This window comes from Meriones unguiculatus, chromosome 5, assembly GCF_030254825.1.
Source record: "Meriones unguiculatus strain TT.TT164.6M chromosome 5, Bangor_MerUng_6.1, whole genome shotgun sequence".
In the NCBI taxonomy this organism is placed as follows: Eukaryota; Metazoa; Chordata; class Mammalia; order Rodentia; family Muridae; genus Meriones; species Meriones unguiculatus.
The window spans coordinates 128,112,326-128,132,494 of NC_083353.1; the positions used below are offsets into that span (position 1 = coordinate 128,112,326).

A 20,169-nucleotide genomic window follows, 5' to 3' on the forward strand; every position below is an offset into this window, starting at 1 on the left:
CTCAAGCCTTGGACTACTTCTGTCCTGTAACTTAGTCCAGATGATACTCAGAACACTTGCTGCTTGGTTCTTTGAATGTGTCATGGCTTCCTGCTATGGTTTGCTTCATTTTGCTTGACACTGAACAGTATACCAAAACTAGATGAGCAGGCTCTGCTTCCTGCTCAGCCCGCAGGCGCTGACTCCACGGCAGCATTTCTATGCGGGAGCTTCATCAATAGTAAGAATCCTCTTAAATTCTTGGAAACCAACAGCTCACTGTAAACTCAGTGTTCACTTAGAAACTCCGACAAAGAACTAAAGCTGAGACTTGACCTCTGTACTTACAGAAATGGTCTTAATACAAACATATCCTTTTGGAAATGTGCTTTGAAAAAATAAATTTAATGCCTGTCTTGGTCTTGCTTCCCATAACACAAACATCCTCAGAGATGTTGGAACCAGAAGTGTTATGAAGCAGTATTTCCTGCAGAACATGGTGGGCAGGGCTGGAGTTTAGAAGCTACCGGTCTGGTTTGAATCTTCACTGTTTGGGCACTGGCTGTCATCTCTGGGCATCTCTCGATTCCTCACAGGAAAATGGAGGAGCAAATCTGCAGAGCAGTGGTTTTCAATCAGGGTGACTTTGCCCCGGCTCACAGGGAACATTTGGAGATGGCTGCAAGAGTCTTTAGAGTGAGTTCTGGGACAGCCAAGGCTACACAGAGAAACCCTGTCTCAAACAGCAGAAAGAACCTGGAGAGTGCATAGAGAAAAGGTGTCTGTGGTCGCCTGTCAGGTCTGTGGGTGACCATCAGGGCTGGTGCCAAACATGTCGCCATCTGCTTTCTACATCCAAGTGCCATCCGGCCCAAAGTATCACTAGTGCTAAGGAGAAGAAATACTTTATAACCTGGGAGGCTGAAATCTGCAAGCATCTGTGACAGTAAGCACCACTTCTGTTAGCCTCCATATGGCCAAGCCTTGTACTGAGAGTTCTACCTAATTTTCTCATTTTGTTTCTACTACTCAGGCTAGTGATGCAGCAGTCACACAGCTCTTGCCTGGGCCCTGGGTTTAGCCTCGGCACAGGAGATCAATCAGAAATGTGGTAAAGCATTCATACTGAGGAACCATCACCGTCATTGTTCACGGATGAAGGAATTAAGGCTTAGGTTTGGTTAGACAGCAGGCAACCTTCCCAGACTGCAATCAATGGAGGACAGAGCTGAATGCCAAACCCAGGGTTGTTAAGATAGCTTTTAGCCATCCCCAAACTCAGTCCTAGACAGCTCACATAAACTGGGACCAGTTAAGTCAATCTGCCTTATATACCTCCGAGTTTCCATATTGTACTGTCTTCCCAACACCTGGGTCTGCGTGACTCAGCTCAAACATTCCTTTTCTTTCACTACCTAAGACAACTCCAACACATTTACAATCTCACAAAAAGTTTTCTTCCTTTCAGATAATTAAAACAGACCACCTTATATAAAAGGCACACACACCGATTATTTCCCTGGCTATACCCCAAAAATTGTTGTCATAGCTGGTGAGATGGTTCAGTGGTTAAGAACATGTGCTTTTCCCAGAACTGGTAACAGGTGACCCACAACCGCCTGACTCTGGCCTCAAGGCCTCTGACCCACGTGGCCTCATGTGCACATACCTACAAGTGAACACAATCAAACATCTCCAAAAATGTAACCATAGTCTCAAAACATGAAAATTATGTGACACGCTGAATATTCTGGTGCTGTCTGGAAGGTGGTTACAGGGATGTAGAGGTGGGATCTAGGGACATTGTCAGTGCAGGAAGATTATCACAACTTTTCAGAAAGCATTAAACAAAAGAGAAGCACACAAGCTGAGCTTCTAATCTCAACAACCAAGGAGGCTGAGGCCAGAAGGCTAGTCCTAGCTACAAAGGGAGAAGCATCTCAAGTAAGCCAGAGAAAGACATACAGAAGTAGGCTGCCATAGATAACTTTATTTGTTCAGGAGCTCCAAGTGCAAACATCAAACAAGCCTGGGCTTTGAACTGTGAGCTCATATCACATGTCAGGGAAGAAGCAAAAAAACTAAAGGTTCATGGTTAGTCACACTGGAGGTTTGTATTTCTACAGCCTAGGACGTGGCAGTCACAGGTCTTTTAGGTCTTTCTGGATGTTCCACAGTGTGTCTGCACTCTTCCTGAGCTGAGCGACCTCCTCATCCTTCAGCTTCTGGTTGATGACGCTGGTCAGCCCCCGAGCATTAAGGATGCAAGGAAGACTGAGGAAGACTTCGTTCTCAATGCCATACATGCCCTGTGACAGCAACAAAAGTGTTTAGACAAGGCATGAGGCCATGGTAAGAGTAACCAGAGGATTATATTGGATCCAATAAACACAATTTCCTTCTCTATTTTTCATCTAACTGGTCCATATGTTCCCCGTACACTGAGGTTTTGAATCCAGTTTTATATTTACAGACTGTGCAAACTTACTCTACAATAAAACCTGCTTCAAGAAAGTAGTCTGTACTTAAGTTTTTAAGTCAGACCTTGTTTTCTCCTTAAGGACAATTTGCTATATGAATCTTTAAATGTTTTTTAAACTGTTTTCCTCAATGGATAAATGCCATAAATGCAGATGACATATCTCATTTTGTTATCCAAGATTTGATTTTATTTTTGGTGCCTGTAATGCATGCCTTTAACCCCAGCACTTGGGAATCTCTAAATTTGACACTAGCCTGATCTACAGAGCAGGTTCCAGGATAACCAGGATTACACAGGAAAACTTTTTGCTTTTCAAAAACCAAACAACAACAATACAGAGTTGTTTTTGTTTTTTAAATATGTCTGGGAGTTTATGTGTACATGAGGACAGGTGTCTACAAAAGCCAGATCCCACTGGAACTTTTCTCATTTTAGCCTTTCTCAAATGCTTTGCCACTTTAAATAAAGGAATTGATTTACAGTGTCAATTTGCCTATATAACTAATGGATTAATTATATTTAACAGGTTCTCTTAATTTTTAAAACTACTGACCTCAAATAAAAACATTCTTCTGCATGCTCCCCCAAAGTCAACGGTTACTCAAGTTTTCCCAGACTCGCCTTGTAAATTGTGCAGAGCACTCTAAACACCAAACATCTGGTGCCATGCTGTACTCCTAAAATACCTTTCTGTATGTGTGGCATGCATATGTGCAGACATGTTTCTGTGTGAGTGTGTGTATGCACACATTTAGAAGTCAGAGTTGTCATCAGATGTCTTTCTTGACAGCTCTTCACTTTGTGTGTTAAGGCAGGATCTCTCACTTAAACTCAGATCTTGCCAATTCAGTGTGCCCAGCCAGCTAGCTTGTTCTTGGGAATCCCACCTATTACAGCTCATCATTTTTTTTCACTCTTGACACCGATGTGTGGTAATGACTCACTTGCTATTTATGTTGTTTCAATGTAACTTTACTTTTGTTCAATGAATTTCATTCCAACGAGGTAATGCAGCTCAGGTTCATCTCAAGCTTGCTATGAAGCTTGTAGGACTTTGAACTTCTGGTCCTTTTGTGTCTATATCCTTGGGGCTCAGATTATAAATCCACACAAATGCACCTGATTTGAACAGTTCTAGGGAATGGAACCTAGGGCCTCATAGCACTCTCTCAATTGAGATAAATCCCAGTTTCCAGCTCAGTTTCTTTTTGCCTCTTGTATGTTTGCTTCATATTTTTTAAATTAATCTAATTTTGCTATGTTATCAAGAGCTACATGAAGGTCTGTCTATAGTTTATTACATAAGCTTATGACGAAAGTATTATACGCTGATTTAATGGTACAGTAGAGGTAGGTTCTGAATAGGATTCATAGTTAATGGTTTTACAGCATACAAGAAAACAAACCAGACATTTTAGCTCCCACAAAGTTGAGCGTTTTTGTCCTAGACTTTGGTTGGAAAGAAAGAATAAGCTTATAAACACTAGATGCAGAAGTAACTCTGAACTCGAAGTTTCCCTGGTCTTTCTTAGACGGCCTCTTTATACAACGTAAGATTAGACATCCTGCTACAACTTGCAGCACTCTCTCACCTTCACCATCGTAGACACGGGGTGAATCCGAGATAGGTTTTTCAGCATGGATTCAATGAGGTTGGCCACACTTAAGCCAATGGCCCAGTTGGTGTAGCCTTTCAGCTTGATGACTTCATAGGCACTAGAGAACAGAGAACAAGACACAGGAGAGACCATTGGAGCCTGACAGAAAACAGACCACAGGAGAGATCACTGAGACCTGACAGTGGGTAGTGCCTGCTCTGTCTCTGACTACTGCTCATCTTGGCCAATTTCTGAACATTTTTGGCTTTACTTCCTTTTCTTAGTAAAGGAGAAGATGCATCTTTCTTTCCAAACATCAAGGGAATTAACGTGCAAATAAAATAAGTGTAAGAACTGAATGGCAGGTGACACATAGGTGTCAGAGAATGTTTATGACGTCACAGTGTAAGAATGCATATTCTTCTCAAGTGTATTTTTAATTGTGTGTCCATATGTCTGTGTGCATGAGGGTGCATTCATGAATGCCAGTATCAAGAGACCAGCGGTACCAGATGCCCACGGAGCTGGAGTTACAGGCCATCATGGGCTGCTGGATATGAGTACTGGGAACTTAAATCCAGTCCTCTACAGGACAGTACACACTCTTAATTGATAAGGAATCTCTCAAATCCTTAAAAACATATCCAACCAACATTAATTTACATACAAATATACTTCCAAATATATTAGTGAATTTAGGAAGCAACAAAAGATAGGTGAGGCCATCACTCAAATGGACAGTCATCTCACTCATAAAGTCGAGGCATTAACAGAACTGAAAATCTAAGGACTTTCACAACATTCAGATATTTTTCTATACACAAGCCTAAGAAAAAGCATTCTAAGTAAAACTTCCATATTTGAGGCAGCAATCTTCCTGGAAAAACAAACAAACAAACAAACAAACAAACAACTCTTTGCAAAAGTAACACTTCCTGAATGCTTGTCAGTGGTAAATATGTGTCCCTTAGTGTAATATGTGGCTGAATTCATCTTGACAAGTCTACAGCCTTACACTTTACACACACTAAGGTGTCCAGAGAGGGTGAGATAATGGACAGTTATGACCCACACTTAATGCACCTGGGAGAGAAGAGTGACGATAATCTTGAAGGTTAAATGGCCTCCGGCACTATAGTCAGCTTCAGGGTCAGAATCTGAGTGCAAGCTGGTATTATGGGCTGTATTTCAAACATATACATTATTTGGGGCAGGAAGATCATAAAGGAGTGGCTGGTAACAAGAAATGGCTTTTGGAAAACAAGATTAAGGTGGGAGACATCTTTAATGGGGGAGGGTTTGGGGATAAGAACAGTGTTGGTAGGACACTTCCAGAGTGTGTACATGTGGTGCTGTGCCTAACAGGGTTCAGTTCACCTCTGCGGAGGAGCCAGGCCTTATTTGTTGACAGGTGGCAAGGCGAAGGCCCCTCTCACTAGGCAATTGCATGCTTACCTCCACAGCAAACCCATTTGCATTCTCTGGAGACTTGCAGAGCAAGTGCGACTGGTCTATAAAAATCTTTTTTTCTCATAAGGTGCAGAGTCATCTGAGCAGGAAGTGTGGAAACAGCTTAGGATTTTATGTGCCTGGGCGGGACAGGATCTCTCCTGAACTCACCTATCCACCACCATCTTATGCACTTCCTTCCAGTTCTCGCTGTCATTGTCCGTTCCCATTTCTGGATTCAGCTCCTGGAGGGAGACTCCTGCCACATTCACCCCACTCCACACAGCCACTGTGAAAACAAAACAAAACTTTTTGTTTTTCTTATCTCAGATCTCAACTCTGATACTCTGATGCAAATTATCCCAACACCGGTTGGCACCATTCTAATGGCAATTGTCCCTGGTAGAGCTGCCTTTCCCTTTGGAGAGACAGTTGTTCTGATATTTGCCTTTAACTAGCAATCAACTGACCTTTAAAAAATATGCTTCATTTTTTTTTTTATTATGTACACATGTGTGTGGCTATGTTCAGGTTGCCAAAGAGTCCAGAAGAGGATTCAAAACACCTGGGTTTAGGACTGCAGGCAGCTGCGAGCCACCTGACGTGAGTGCCAGACACTGAACTTGGGTCGTCTGCCAGTCTCCAGCTTCTGCTACTGACCTTTTAACTTCCAACAGACGAGGCTCAAAACAGTCATTGCATCGTTCATAGAGGACATAAAATTCTTTCCAAATCTCTAGGTTTGTAAAAAAATCACAAAGGATTACAGTTTAGGGCCATCCTAAAACACTCAATTTTAAAAATATAAACTTCTCCACTGGGGATGTTTTGGTAACAAAAGCCCCTTTTCTCCTAAGGAGAAAAAAAGTAGGATAATTATACCCGACACAGCTATCATTATAAAAATGCACTCACATATTAATTAGGGTCTTCTTAATTTAGAGGAGAATGTCTACAAACAAACATGGGAACTGAACTTTGAACTCCCTGTCTCATGCTTCTTAGGGACTTTCAGAGAACACTGGTTACTCAGACGGGATGGACAGTGGCTCAGCTACAGTGCACATCAATTCCACACTGTGGCAACTAAACTATAAGACCCCCTTGGTCCACAATTTCTGCTGTGCCAGGCTAACTCATGGAAAACCATGGATCTGTCTAATCTGTCCCAAGAAGGAATGACTTTCCTTTCATTCCATGGTCAATTAATTCCATGGCCTCATTACAGGTCAAGATGGAAATGGGAAACTGACATAATAGTGAGGGAGCAAAGCCCTGCATATCCATCTGAAAGCATGGCAGAGGCGCCACAGCTGGAGAGCCCGCCTGCACAGTACTTGTCTGGAAGCATGGAAGCTATTCAGAAGCAAACATGGATGGACAGTCACGCTCCAAAATTGTCAGCATCTCGAAAACATGCAAAACAAGAATGGCCCCAGACTACGGGAGACTCAGGAAACAGAATGAGGAACAATTCATGATGGGCCCAGATGGGGAAAGGGCTCACAGGACCTCAGAGGGTGACATTTGCAAACGGCCTGTGCACTGAACATGGGATCAATGTTACATCTTCTGATTTTGCTTCCTGTGCTGTGGTTATGAAAAAATAAAAGTCCCTAAGTGTCCATCCCAGCAATGAGGAGATGGAGGCAGGAGGATCAGAGTTTAAGGGCATCTTCTGCTACTGAGAATGTGAGGCCAACCTGAACAAACTGCAAAACAAAGCAAAAGAAACAAGAAAGCAAACAAGGAGGAGGAAAAGAAAGAACAGAAGAAAGCACGTATTAAAGGATATAGGGAGAGAACAGCATGACGAATTCATTTTTAATGGATGAATAGCATGAGAAAGGCAAGACGGCTCAGCAGGTAAAGATGTTTGCTGCCAAGCCCGGTGGCTTGAGTAGGATTCTTGGTACCCTCATGATAGAAGAAAACCACCTCCTGAAAACTGTCTGATTTCTACATGTGTGCAGGTGTTCACACAGATATTTTAAAAAACAGCTAGATGGAGCCAGGCACAGCAGCACACAACCTTTCAGCACTAGAGAAAGCAGGTAGGTAGATCTCCGAGTTCAAAGTGTACATGAGTTCCAGGATAGCCAGAGCTATACAAAGAGACTGTCTCTAAAACAAATAAAAGATAGCTAGGTGGACCGAAGAATAGATGACAAAAAACAAAAACAAAACAAAAAAAAACAACAAAAAAACAAAAACAAACCAGCAAACGAACAGAATCTGAAACATAATTCTGCTACTTCTGAACCCTTTTAGAAATATAGCAAAGCACAGGAAACAAAAATGTGCAACGAAGCAGAAGAGTCAAGAGCAGTCTGAGTAACCGGGAGGCACAGAAGAAACTCCTTTCCTTACCACTGGAATCTCCATGTTCGCCCAGAATCCATCCGTGGAAGCTGCTGGGATGAATGCCCAGCTTCTCGGCCATGAGGTAGCGAAATCGAGCAGAATCCAGATTGCACCCGCTTCCAATCACACGGTGCTTTGGCAGGCCGCTCAGTTTCCACGTGACATACGTAAGAATGTCCACTAAACATTTTAGAAAAAATAAGGAAAGTACATTGGAACCAACTGGTGGGTGCTCTGGCTTCTCTCTCCCAAACACACCTGTCTCTCTAGGGAGCCGTGGCCAGAAATAGGTGTGTAACTCAACATTTCATAGTCGGGTCAGGCAGGTAAGTTGGAAGCTGTAAACATGAAATATGGAAAAACTGTGCCTACGCATCATTACCTGAGTAGGAGCACTGCGAGTCAATTAGCTTCACCGACAGAAAGAAAAAGGGTTGGTCCAGCCTCACTGTGGTTTGAATAAGAATGACCTCCATTGGCTCACATAGCTGAATGTTTAGTCCCCAGGGAGTGACACTGAAAGTATCAGAAGCATTAGGAGGTGTGACCTTGTTGGAGGAAGTGTGTCACTGGGGGTGGGCTTTGAGGTTTCAAAAGCCCATGCCAGCCCCAGACTTCCTCTCTCTGCCCACGGCTCAGGATGTAGTGTCCATCTGCATGCCTGCTCCCACCATGATGATAATGGACTAAATCCCTAAAACTACATGCAATCCCCAATTAAATGCTCCCTTTTATAAGAGCTGCCGTGGTCATGGCGTCTCTTCACAGCAAGAGGACAGTGACTCACTCAGATTGCCACTATTCTAACAGTCCATGATGGTGACGGCTGTCGTCACAAACGCCATTTCTGAGTTAGCAAGGTGGTCAGTATACATCTTCTCAACTGTGAAACTGTCCCATAAACTAACATGGAACCCATGTCATTACTATCCCATGGCTGGGTTCATCTGTGTGACACAGTGGTAAAAACTTCTCTGGGTCACAGAAGCCACGGGCTGTGCTGGATGAGAAGGGATGTGCACCCTGGCAGAAAAGCTGGCAGTGGGTCTGGCAATCCTACCCCCTGCCGTCCTCTGTGAAGCCTGGTGATTTCAGGCACACACTCTGACTGGACCATGCCTTTCATTTGCCGACTTTAATGCACCGGAAGTGCTTTTCTGGAGCTCTGAAGCTCTGCCTCTGAAGCGATGTAATCACATGTGCAGCAGGATGGGGACACATGGAATACAGCTGGCAGCCTGCCATTTCTGGTCCATATCCATCTGCCACAGGTGTTTATGCATATGACTGAACCATTCAGGAAGCCCCAATCCAGGCTCAGGAAGAATGAGAATAAAGAAACGATCTCCGCTCAGGTCCCAGCTCCCAGTACTAAGGGGAGTGCAGTGGTTCCCCACCCAGGCTTAGTCGTACCCTCAGATGAAGGATTCGAGGCAGTGCTACCTACCACTTTATCAATATACCACCTGTGCTCACCATCACGCAGTAACTTTGATGGTAAACGACAGACAAAAGATGGGCGACACTGAGCTGGGTGACAGGCTCAGTGGCAGAATGCTCGCCTACCATATAGTGTCCAATACACCCAAAAGAAAGGGGGGAAGGAGTTGATGACAGAGACTGAACTTTAACCATTTGGCCTGGCACATGATAAAATATAATTTAGTTACATGACCTGAACTATTTTTAGAAAACTTTCTTTTTATAAACAGAAAAAAAAAAAAAGGCTATGGAGAGAAAATGTCAAAGCAAAAACCAGCTCAGCCACTGCAAAGGTACGTTTGGGTTTTTTGTTTGGTTGGTTTGGTTTTTTTTTTTTTTTTTTTGCAAGGCAGTAATAAAAAGAAAAGAAAAAGAAAAAAATAATTGGTTGATACCAGGTTACAAGACATGATTCCATATTTATTTTTATTTTACCGGAGTTTACCTACCTCTTTGTCTGTCTGCCACACGCAGTGTCTAGAAGAGGGCGTCAGAACTGAGGTTACACTGGCTGTGAGCCACCACGTAGGTGCTGGGAACTGAAGCTGGCTCCCCTGCAGGAGCAGCCAGTGTTTCTAACTGGCAAGCCATCCTCTCCACGCCCGGACTTCCAACCCCCTCGGGACATGTGGCTATTGCACCCCGACTTATCAATTCAAGTGAATGGCTCAGTGGCAGCACAGTGATGTGTACTTTGCTTTGTGAGTCTGCACTGATCCTTATCCTGGTCCAATAAGGCCCGGAAGAGGCTGTAAACAATGGCCTCACATAGTTTTTTATTTCTTAGACTGCACAGGTGGTGTCATGGGCTGCAGTGTGTTGGACACGAAAGGACACATGTGCCTGTGTGAGTGTGAAGGCCAAGGTCTACACCGAATCTTCCTCAGTTGCTCCCACCTTATTTTGGGATGGGACTTCCTAGCTAACCCAGAGTTCACCAATTTGGTGAGGCTGGCTGGCCAAGAGTACCAGGGATCCTCCCTTCTCCATCTCCCTGGCACTGAAATTAATGATGTGGTCTCCCAGCCTGGGAATGTGTATTCTGGGAATCCTCACTGACGTGATCATGTTCTCATAGCATGTACTTTAACTCAGTCATCTCCCAGCTCCACCTTCACATCATCTAAACGTGTAAAGCCTCACAACTCTACACAAACACAGATGAAAACCCACAAGACAAGACTTCTCACATTTTTGAACATTTGGCCTGGGATGGAGGCATCTGTTTCACAAATACCATCTTTCTTTACCAGTAACAGAGGACACGTGGGCCGCCTCTGTCAGTGAACAAACCCAAAACAATGAGTCCCCCGCCCCAGACGTCTGGAACCAGACAGGCCATCATTCCGGTTAAAGCGGCGTGTTAGTACCTGGGTTGGAAACCACAATGATGGTGCAGTCGGGGCTGTACTTGACGATCTGAGGAATGATGAACTTGAAGACGCTGACGTTTCTCTGCACCAGGTTGAGTCGACTCTCTCCCTCCTGCTGGCGGACCCCTGCAGTCACCACCACGATCTTAGAATTGGCTGTCACGGAGTAATCTTGAAGACAAGAGGGTGAACCTTAAATTCAACTCCTTGGCCAGACATGCCATCTCTGGTATGTTCTACAAGCTTCACCATGAAAATCTCCCAAAACTTATGAGAACTGAATTTTTTGGTAATTAAAGATTGTGTTTTTAGAAGATTTATTTGAGCCAGGTGGTGGTGGTACCACACACCTTTAATCCCAGCCTGTGGGAGGCAGAGGCGGAGGCAGGTGAATCTGAGTTCGAGGCCAGCCTGGTCTATAAACTGAGCGGAGTCCTGTCCAGACAGGGCTCTATTTCACAGAGAACACCTGTCTCAAACCCAACCTAAGCCAAGCCAAGATTTACCTGCATTTGCATCCCTGCATGTGTGCATGTGTGTAAGCCATTGGCACTGTGCAGCACTGTCTGGCTTGGAACTCACCACGTAGACCAGGCTAGCCTAGAACTGCCTGCTGCTGCCTCCTGAGTGCTGGGATCTAAGGTGTGCGCCACCATGCCCAGTCATATTTGTTAAGGAAGATTATTTATGTTCTAGCAGTGTTAATTTTTTAAGAATTTTGTTTTCCTTCTAAGGAGCTATGTCAGTATTTCAGTTTTTCAAGATATACAGGCTAAGATTTGACATGATAAGCAAATTCCAATGCAACAGTTTATTCTCATCAATAACCTGGGCTGTAATATGACTTCTGGCAGTTATTAACAGTCTTTCTCATAAAACGCAGGGAAGAGTACTATTTGTACCATACAACTGGGTTTTGAAGGTGACGATGAAATGACATACCCAGTCACCTGATGCAGGGCCCTGAGTGTCACTACTCAGTAAGTAACGGCTATTATCTACTTTCTTCAAGGCAACCAGTCCCTGGACACAGAAGAAAGGAAGAAACTCCTAGCACTGTATTTGCCAGAACAGGAAGATGAAGGGCGCTGAGGACCTGGAAGATGACCCTCGGACAACTGAAATGCAGTTCACATGACAACTGAGGTACTACATACATGCCCTGCCAGGAGTTTTGTTATTTTTGAAAGGTATGTTTTTAAAAGGATTTTTTTTTTTTTTTTTTAGAATGCATCTAAACTTTTACTTCAGAAATATAATTGTGTTGCCAAGCACAGCACCGCACAGCAATTAGGAGGGGCAGGCCTCAAGCGCATGGTGAGTTCCGGGTGAATCAGATTCCATGAGATCTGGCGCAAGCAACCACAATGAACAAAGGACACGTGCTGGGGAAACAAAGCTCATGACAACTGGCATGTGGAGTGCAGGGCCACATTTCACATGGCCTCTCGGGACAAAATGTCCACAAACTACGTGAGCGTAGCAGCAGAAGCTCCAGAAAATGGAGTTTAGACGCTGCCGTGGAAAAGTTGGCCTGTATGAGGAAGATGCACACAGGAAACGTGTTACAATCTGTAATTTTCTTCTGGTGACGTGGCCGCAGACCTGGAGAAGAATCTCATTTTTAATGACTGTACATTCTACCAAATGTAAAACTGAGAACAAATTTTAAATTAAAAATAAAATAAAACGGGACCATTGCTAAGTAGAGGGAAATTTTGTAGTCTATGAAATTACTACACTAGATCCTGAGCATTTGTTGTAAACAATTACTGAAACCACTGCCCTACAATTTCAACCTTTCCTAACTAAAAAATAGTCTATCCAGGCAATGGTCATGCATGTCTTTAATCCCGGCATCTGGGAGGCAGAGGCAGGTAGATCTCTTGTGAGTTTGAGGCCAGCCTGATCTAAAGAGTGAGTTCAAGGACAGCCATAGCTATACAAAGAATACCTGTCTCCAAGAAAAAACAAACAAGCCAAAGTTTAAAAGTGAATACTCCAGGGATACCCTGAGTACTAGCCTGGAATCCTGCAAAGCCCTGGGTTTGATCTGCAGCACCAGAGAGTAACAGCTGTAAATTAAAAGTGGATGATCAGCTTTTCATCCTGAAGGGCGTGTCCCAAGTATCTGTTTGTAATAAAATTACCTTCCCATAACTCTATTCACACAGAGAAACTACCTACCTTTATCGGCCACAATTTTCGGAGTCTGAAGAAATAAGCTCCCATGCTGCAGATCCATCATCTCGCCTTTGAGTTTGTCTTCTAAGACATCCACAAGGGCAAGTTCATCAGCCAGAGACTAGAAACACAAAGTCAGCCATTCATTCCTGCTACGGTTTGAATGTGAAGCATCCACAGGCTCGAGAGATCTGAACACGTGGGTCCCAGCCAGTAGCGCTGTCTGGGGAGACTGTCGACCCTTTAGGACATGAAGCCTCACTAGATGAGTGGGGTCACGGGGGTGGGGAGTAGGCCTTGGTGTTTACATTATAGCTGGTTTACTTCCTGGCTTTCCCAGACTGAACTAGAAAGACTAAACAAGTGGCCTTACAATCCGCTACCATGCCTTCCCTGCCAGGACGGTCTGTGTGCGAAAATGAAGAACCTTCTCATTCAAATTGCTCACCAAGTGTCTGGTTATAAATAATGTAACTCTGATATAGCACCCTGAGCGACACAAGGATGGCTTAGTACAATCTACCCTATGAAAGCCATTTACAAATGGCCAAGCATCCAATGGCTAAAACCCTCAAGAATGCTGGAGTCTGGTATTCAGAGATGATCAAGAGAAAGATACAAAGATTCCTTATGAAACAAAGGTGGCTCAATAAAAGCCACGGATGAATGTGCAAGCCTTCACATTAGGTAAGGAATGTGGTCATATATGCATGCATGCATACATGCTCCCGTGTGTGTGTGGGTGTGTGTGTGAGTGTGGGTGGGTGGGTGTGTGGGTGCGCGCGCGCACCCGCACACCCACACCCACACACACACCCACACACACACAAAGGAGAGACAGACAGAAACAGAAAGACACAGACCGACTCAAACACTGGCAGTGTATGTCTTCAAGTTATAATTCAGAGAGCTTCTGGGACGGTGATCCAATTTAAATCTCCAAGGGTGAGTTCACTTTGGAGTTGAACTTGGAGCCTTGATTGGTCTACAAACTGGAAGGATTAGGATGGCTCCAAGCAGCAGGAAAGGCAGCCAAGTTTTATGACGAAGAATCTGCCCACATGAAACAACCCCCAAGCACAGAGGTATGACAGCCTTGGATCCAGCATGGACACTGATTTTTATCTACTTTTTTTTTGGTTTTGGAAACAAGGTTTTCCTGTGTAGCCTTGGCTGTCCCAGACTCACTTTGTAGACCAGGATGGCCTCGAACACACAACGATCCACCAGAGTGCTGGGTTACAGAAATGCGCCACCATGCAGCTAGCCCTATTTGCATTTTTCAAGACCTAAACTGACATCCAGCGCCAGCAGTTCCAATCATCTCTTAGTGACAGCACATGGGAGCCAACGCGATTTAGTGCTACGTCGAAGAGCCCATCACAGGATGTCAGTGCCTGTCGGTGGGTGCAGAGAATTAGCTTGAAGTGCACACTTAGCGGAAGGAAGGAGGTGAGCCAGCACCTAAAAAAATAACCAGAGTGCTGAATACAGCGGAGCGTGTATGATGCACACGTGACACCAACTGCTGCTGCTGAATGACTCGAATCCCTCCACCTGCGATCCACAGCGCATGCGCTTACTGTGAATACAAATATACTAAGGAGCAAGGCAGATTGGCAGCCAAGAATGCGACCGTAGAAATCTTTTAATCTCAAGTGCCAACTGGAACAGATACAGCCATGGGTTCTGCCTCTTTGTTAATAAGTGACCGCCATCAATGCGTTGGTATTTGATGCCAGCAGTTTTATATTCAAGTGCTTGTTAAGCACAAGATTTTGGGGGAGGAAAAGATATTAACTTTCCAAATAATTAACCAAATGGGTTAGTACCATTCCCTAACTTGCACCCTGGGGTTTATGCAGTAAGTTATTCTGGGCAGCGGCAGTGAGGAGCTGCAGGATGCGGGGCCAGAGTTCTCTCCAGTGTGCAGTTGCTGTGGCAGTGGGTGGGTCATACACACTAAATAATGCGCTGCTTTGTGGTGCAGGAATCGAACCCACGGCCTGCACACAGCAGGCATGCTCTCTAACAGGACGTATTTATCTCTATTGCCAACTCTTGGATTCACTGTCCGATACGTGTACATGTGAGAAAGGCCACCTGTGCTGCTCTCGCTTCCGAAGCTGCGTCACACTGGATGGGTGACAGCATTTCTTTGCCTCAGTCACTTTGTCTCAAAACGAGAATGAGAAAAGTTCCCTATTAGGAGGATGTGGTGGTGCAGGCCACGAGTCCCAGCACCTGAAAGGCTGAGCTGATGCAGGAGAGCTGCCAAGATACTGAGGATACTGAGGATACTGAGGCTGGCCTGGCTTTCAGAGGGAAGCCCACAGCAATATAGTAACCAACCACACAAAAAGAGAAAAGAGGTTTGTTTTTTTTTTAATCTATAGATTATTTAGAATAAAGCATTTTAATAGTATTGTACATAGCACCTTTACAGTGTGCATGTTTTTCTGTTTCTTGCTTTTGAGATTCTGTGTGTATCCTGTGCTGTCCTCAGACTTGTGATCCTTCCTGCTGCCACCTCCTGAATGTTGGGATTACCGGTGTGTGCCATCACGCTGACTCCAATCTTTAAATTATTTTTCTTTAACTTTATGTGTATATAAAATATGTACACATATATACAGAGAAATGTAAGCTCAATTGCTGTTTTAAACAAAGTAGGAGTGAACACTAAATGAAGACCATTTGAAACCCCCATAATTCAAGAAACTATCACATATCATAGGCATCTAGTAAACCGGAAGTATTTAGAAAGACAAGCAAAGGAATAGACATCAGATACCTATTTCTCAGTGAAAAGATTCACAACGTGATCGTTGAGAACTTAAAGTTTACACTCAGGAGAGAAGGCTGAGTGATGAGGAGCACTGGCTGCTCTTGTGAAGGAATCAGTTTAGATTCCCAGCACCCACATGGTGGCTCACAACTCCGGTTCCAGAGGATCTGACAACCTCTTCTGGCCTCCTCGGGCATAAGTGCACAAACACACGTTCCGGCAAAACACCCACATGCATGAAATAAATTAAGGAATTTAAAGTTTGTGGTCAGGCATGACGGCACATACCAGTAACCCCAACATTCAGGAGGTGGGAACAGGAGGGATGCCAACTTGAGGGCAGCACGGGATACACACAGAATCCCAAAAGCAAGAAAAAGAAAAAGGGCTGGGAATGTAACTCGGGGGTTTACTTGTAGAATGTTCGCCTAGCATGCAGAAGAGTTCCTGGGCTCCATTCCCAACAAAACAACAACACACTAAACTTCACAAACAGAAAGAATATGCTTGGTCAGAGGAACTCAAGCAGGCTCCACACAAAGAGTCAGTGTGCTCTGCAGCGGGGGAAGGGTGGGAGGGGCTGCTTTCTTGCTTTTCCCTCTTCCTATGGTTAAGGAAGCCTGAACAAGCAAGGTCTCAAGGGGTTTCTGTAAGGGCAGCCAGGAGTCCAGAGAGGTAGACAACAAACGGAGAGTCAAGTGTGAAGACAACAAGGCAGCATTAAAGGGATGCTGAGAGCTTCAATGATTACATAAGGCTTCGTCCTGTTCTGAAGAAATGTGCTGGAGAACTTAGAAAGCTTGCTCTCACCAAGATACTCTCAAATGGTTCAGGGAACACACGTACACATATACAAGAGAGAAAAGGGGTGAAAGAGAGCTGCAAAATGCAGAGGGTGAATCTAAAGATACACACAGAAATGTTCATTTATTAGGAGAATTTCACAAACTTTCTATTAAGTTTGGAAATCATTTCAAACTAAAGTCACAGGTTCACATTTGAGAATAAGAAGACATTCTTCCACGATCAATAAGCCCTCTACAAACCTCTCCTAAGAAGAAGAGAAGACAGGTCCATTGCATCTAAATTTTACAGCCACTCATTCTGCCACAGGCCTTGGTTTATCACCATAGAAATGAGATGTTACCATGCTGTACTGTGTCATCAGAGCGACCCAACAGACACAACTAATTAATCACAAGGAAACACCAGAAAAGCCTGAAGAGGATGCCATTAAATTGACCCAGACCATTAAAAAAAAAAAAAAAAAAGGCAAAGGCTTGCAAAACAGAAAAAAAAAAGTGATGTGGTAAGGATATAAGATATCTTGAGTCTGCGGTAAAACCAGCAATAATGGGTGAATTTTAAATATGGATATGATGGGGTCATCACTGTACTATAGCAGTGTTGAGAAAGCCCGGAAGCAGCTCCAGTTGTGGTTTTCTTGCACATGTATCTTCCTCTGATACATGTGCAAGTACTGAAAGGTAAGCCCGATCCCTGCGATGGCTGAAGGGTCTCTGAAGACAACACAGATCTCAGGCTGCTCAGACAGACCCTGCATTTCTGCAGGAATCGTGCCCTATGTTGCTCTTCAAACATACCTTTCCCAGAATGCTGATAGCACATGCCATACCAACTTGTCCAACACCTACTACAGTGATCTTATTGTTCGGGACAACTGTGTCCTCTTCTGCGACTGGTGCAATGAGCTTCTCCTTAAGGGTTGCCATCTTGTCCTGAAAGAAAAGGTCAATCAATATATTTTACATGGATGGAATCAGAGTGAGAACTAGCCTAAAATGTCACAGCTTCAATTCTGAAGGAAAGCACAGCTCAACAGGAAGTCTCAGGGTAGTCTAAGTACAGACTACATTTGAAGAAACCACATCTCACTTAATGGAGGATTTAATTCATGCAAAAATTCCCCAGGAGCTTAAAATCAAAATTCTTCCTTGAGCACAGGACTCCATGTAAGCAATTAGGTTGCCATCACCACTTCTATGACCTTTTTGTTATAACTGCTTATGATTGGCTAAAAGATTCAGATATTTACACTTAAATAGGCTAATTTCTTTCTTTTGCCCGGATAAGGAATTCATGTGTAGCCATGTTGACCAGCTAACACACATTTAAGCTTTCTTTTAAAAGCCAATAGGAATGACTGTAATTCCCATTACAAATGAGTAGAGGACAAAGACTGACTTCTGCCCTGCCCTCCTTAACAGAGTTTCCACACAATGAAGTATCAGTTTTAGTAATTTGTTCATTTGTTCTGTTCCTTTTTAGCATAGTTTATTACAGCCCAGCCAGTTCTCTCTGTAACCTTGTTTTCACTTCTAATCTGTAAAGAGCTAAGTGAAAAAACCTGGCTTAGGTAACCTTGTAAAGAACCTTAGCTGTCCAGAATGAAGTGCCTGGAGCCAATCACAACTACCTCGGTCCATAACTTGTTTTTATTTTGCAACCCTTCCCCTAGTCTGTACCGCTTCGGGGGTTCTTTTGCCTTAGAGAATCACATTGGTAGTTTTCTGGTGGATGCAAAGATGAAATGCCTTGTGAGGGCTGAGGACAAAGCCCTGATCTTTACAGGGATTGAAACAAGCTGTGTCTTTTAAGTGGCTTCAACAGGGTGGCCGCATCTCTTCAGTAAGAAAAGCAAAGCCTCCCAAAGCCCGCCCACTCCAAGTTTATTTTGGTTGGGTGGCTTGAAATCTGTTAGGAAGGCTCCAGAAAGCATTAGGAAGGCCTGAATCCCAACGTTTGGGAGGTGAAGGCAGGAGGATCAGGAGACGCCAAGGTCATCCTCCACCACACAGTCTCCAACTTCCCGAGATCCTGTCTGGAAAAGATGAAAAAGGGAAAGCAAAGGTGGCTATCTCCAGCTGGGCTGTCCTGAAACATTTTAAATCAGTTTGGGGAATTTCAAGAGCAACAGTGTTGAAGATCCAGCGAATCCAGGCGGAATCGCATATCCACACAAAAGTGTGACTTCTCCCGCTGCCCCACCCCCAGCAGCAGAACAAAATAGTTTGCACTGTAGCAGGCCTGTGTGGAATCAGAGAGGTGACTGCAGATAAGCAGGAAAAACACCCAAGCCACAGTTCCCCTCCCCCGCAACACACATTCCCTTCCCCTGTATCTGTGTCGGAAAGGAACCTTTAGACATGAACCCGCGCTATAGGTCAGGGGCTAAGTATCTGCAGAGTATCTCCTGTGTCAACGGTTAAAGCCCAAGATTTACCTCTAATTTCGCTACCCCCATCCCAACACCAACCCCCGCCCAGGTCTGGTCAGAGCGGCCCACACGCGACTTCTCTTCTGCAAAGCAGGTCACGAGGGAGGCAGCAGCGCAGATATCAAATAAGGTCCCCGGGGGCAAGTCTAGGCTTCTACACTGAGCACAAGAAGTAAACAAAACCCTACAGCTTCGAAAGAGGCCCAGCAAGTACCGGCTGCAGGGCGGGCGGCGTTGGCGGAGGGGTGGGGTAGGGATGAAGCCTGGTCTTCGGGACCGAACTTTCCTTCTTCTCCATTCCTCCAATCGCAGGGGCCTTTATCACCAGGCGCCAGACCTTCCGACCTTTACAGGACACACCTGGCCCCCGCCCGGTTCTCTGGTACCTAGGCTTGTGTCCCCAGCCTGCACCCCGACCCTTCGCCCCAGCGGGTGGGTGATGGGCCCGCCACCTGCCGACCAAGGAAGGACTTGGTGAGACCAGGTTTGACGTACATCTGTAGCAAGTCTCTCCCCTGATAGTACACAGGCCCGGGACCAGCCTGCAGGGTGCAGACTCAGCCCGGAGCTCAGCTTCAGCCTCCTACCCACCTCGGCTTCCTCGGCCGGCCGCCCAAACCCGCCAGGAAGCAAGAGGTCAGAGCGGGGATGCTCAGCGGCAAAGGCCCCAAAGGGTGGATGTGTCGTAGCTCCTTCCTCCTGTTCCGCCAATTACCCCTCTGCACTCCCTGCCCCCATCACACATCCTGTTGTTCTGTGAGTCAGGTTTGGGACCCTGGGCTCAAACCTACCAGACCTGAGGAGGCTCTGCAGAGCGCTGAAGCAGGGGAACCACCGCGAAGTCAGCAGGCTGCTCGGCCGAAGCTAGCTCTGCAAGAAGGAGGCGGGGCCGCCGCCCTCCAGCCTCCCAGCTTTCTCTATTGTGATTGGAAACCCGAGCCGAGTCTTCTCCTACCCTCGGCTCGCTCAATCCCCTTCAAGGACAAGGCTGGAGTGTTCACACGCACTCCCCCGCTCTCTGAAGTTGGAGGTCACCTTCCGGTAGCCGCGGTGTTCTCCCAGCTTTGTGGCCGGCCGTTGCTGTAGCAGTTGTCTCGAAAACCCGCTTCTCTCGCCCTCCTGGCCCGTGCCCATCTTGTGCAAACAGAATTCTGTGTCTACGTTGCACTCAGACTCAACTTGAGAGCAGTCTCGGTTAAGATGCTGTTGGTACATCCCTCCCAAAGGCCTCT

General features: G+C 45.1%; 1 protein-coding gene across 3 annotated transcripts; it reads right to left on the reverse strand.

Annotated features, from left to right (window-relative positions):
* Positions 1 to 1,949: 1,949 nt before the first annotated feature.
* Positions 1,950 to 19,885, reverse strand: Ldhb (lactate dehydrogenase B). Of its 3 annotated transcripts, none has more exons than XM_021658862.2 (8): positions 19,729 to 19,885; positions 17,304 to 17,438; positions 12,915 to 13,032; positions 10,725 to 10,898; positions 7,879 to 8,052; positions 5,680 to 5,797; positions 4,054 to 4,177; positions 1,950 to 2,288 (listed from the first exon to the last, which is right to left on the reverse strand). In XM_021658862.2, exons 2-8 carry the CDS (start codon positions 17,430 to 17,432, stop codon positions 2,121 to 2,123), a joined length of 1,005 nt encoding a protein of 334 aa, XP_021514537.1. In that variant the 5' UTR covers positions 17,433 to 17,438; positions 19,729 to 19,885; the 3' UTR covers positions 1,950 to 2,120. The 3 variants fall into 3 exon arrangements, with proteins under 3 accessions (XP_021514537.1, XP_021514535.1, XP_060240405.1); XM_021658860.2 differs by having other exon boundaries at positions 19,734 to 19,876; XM_060384422.1 differs by lacking the exons at positions 4,054 to 4,177; positions 19,729 to 19,885 and having other exon boundaries at positions 2,222 to 2,288.
* Between the last annotated feature and the right edge of the window lie 284 nt (positions 19,886 to 20,169).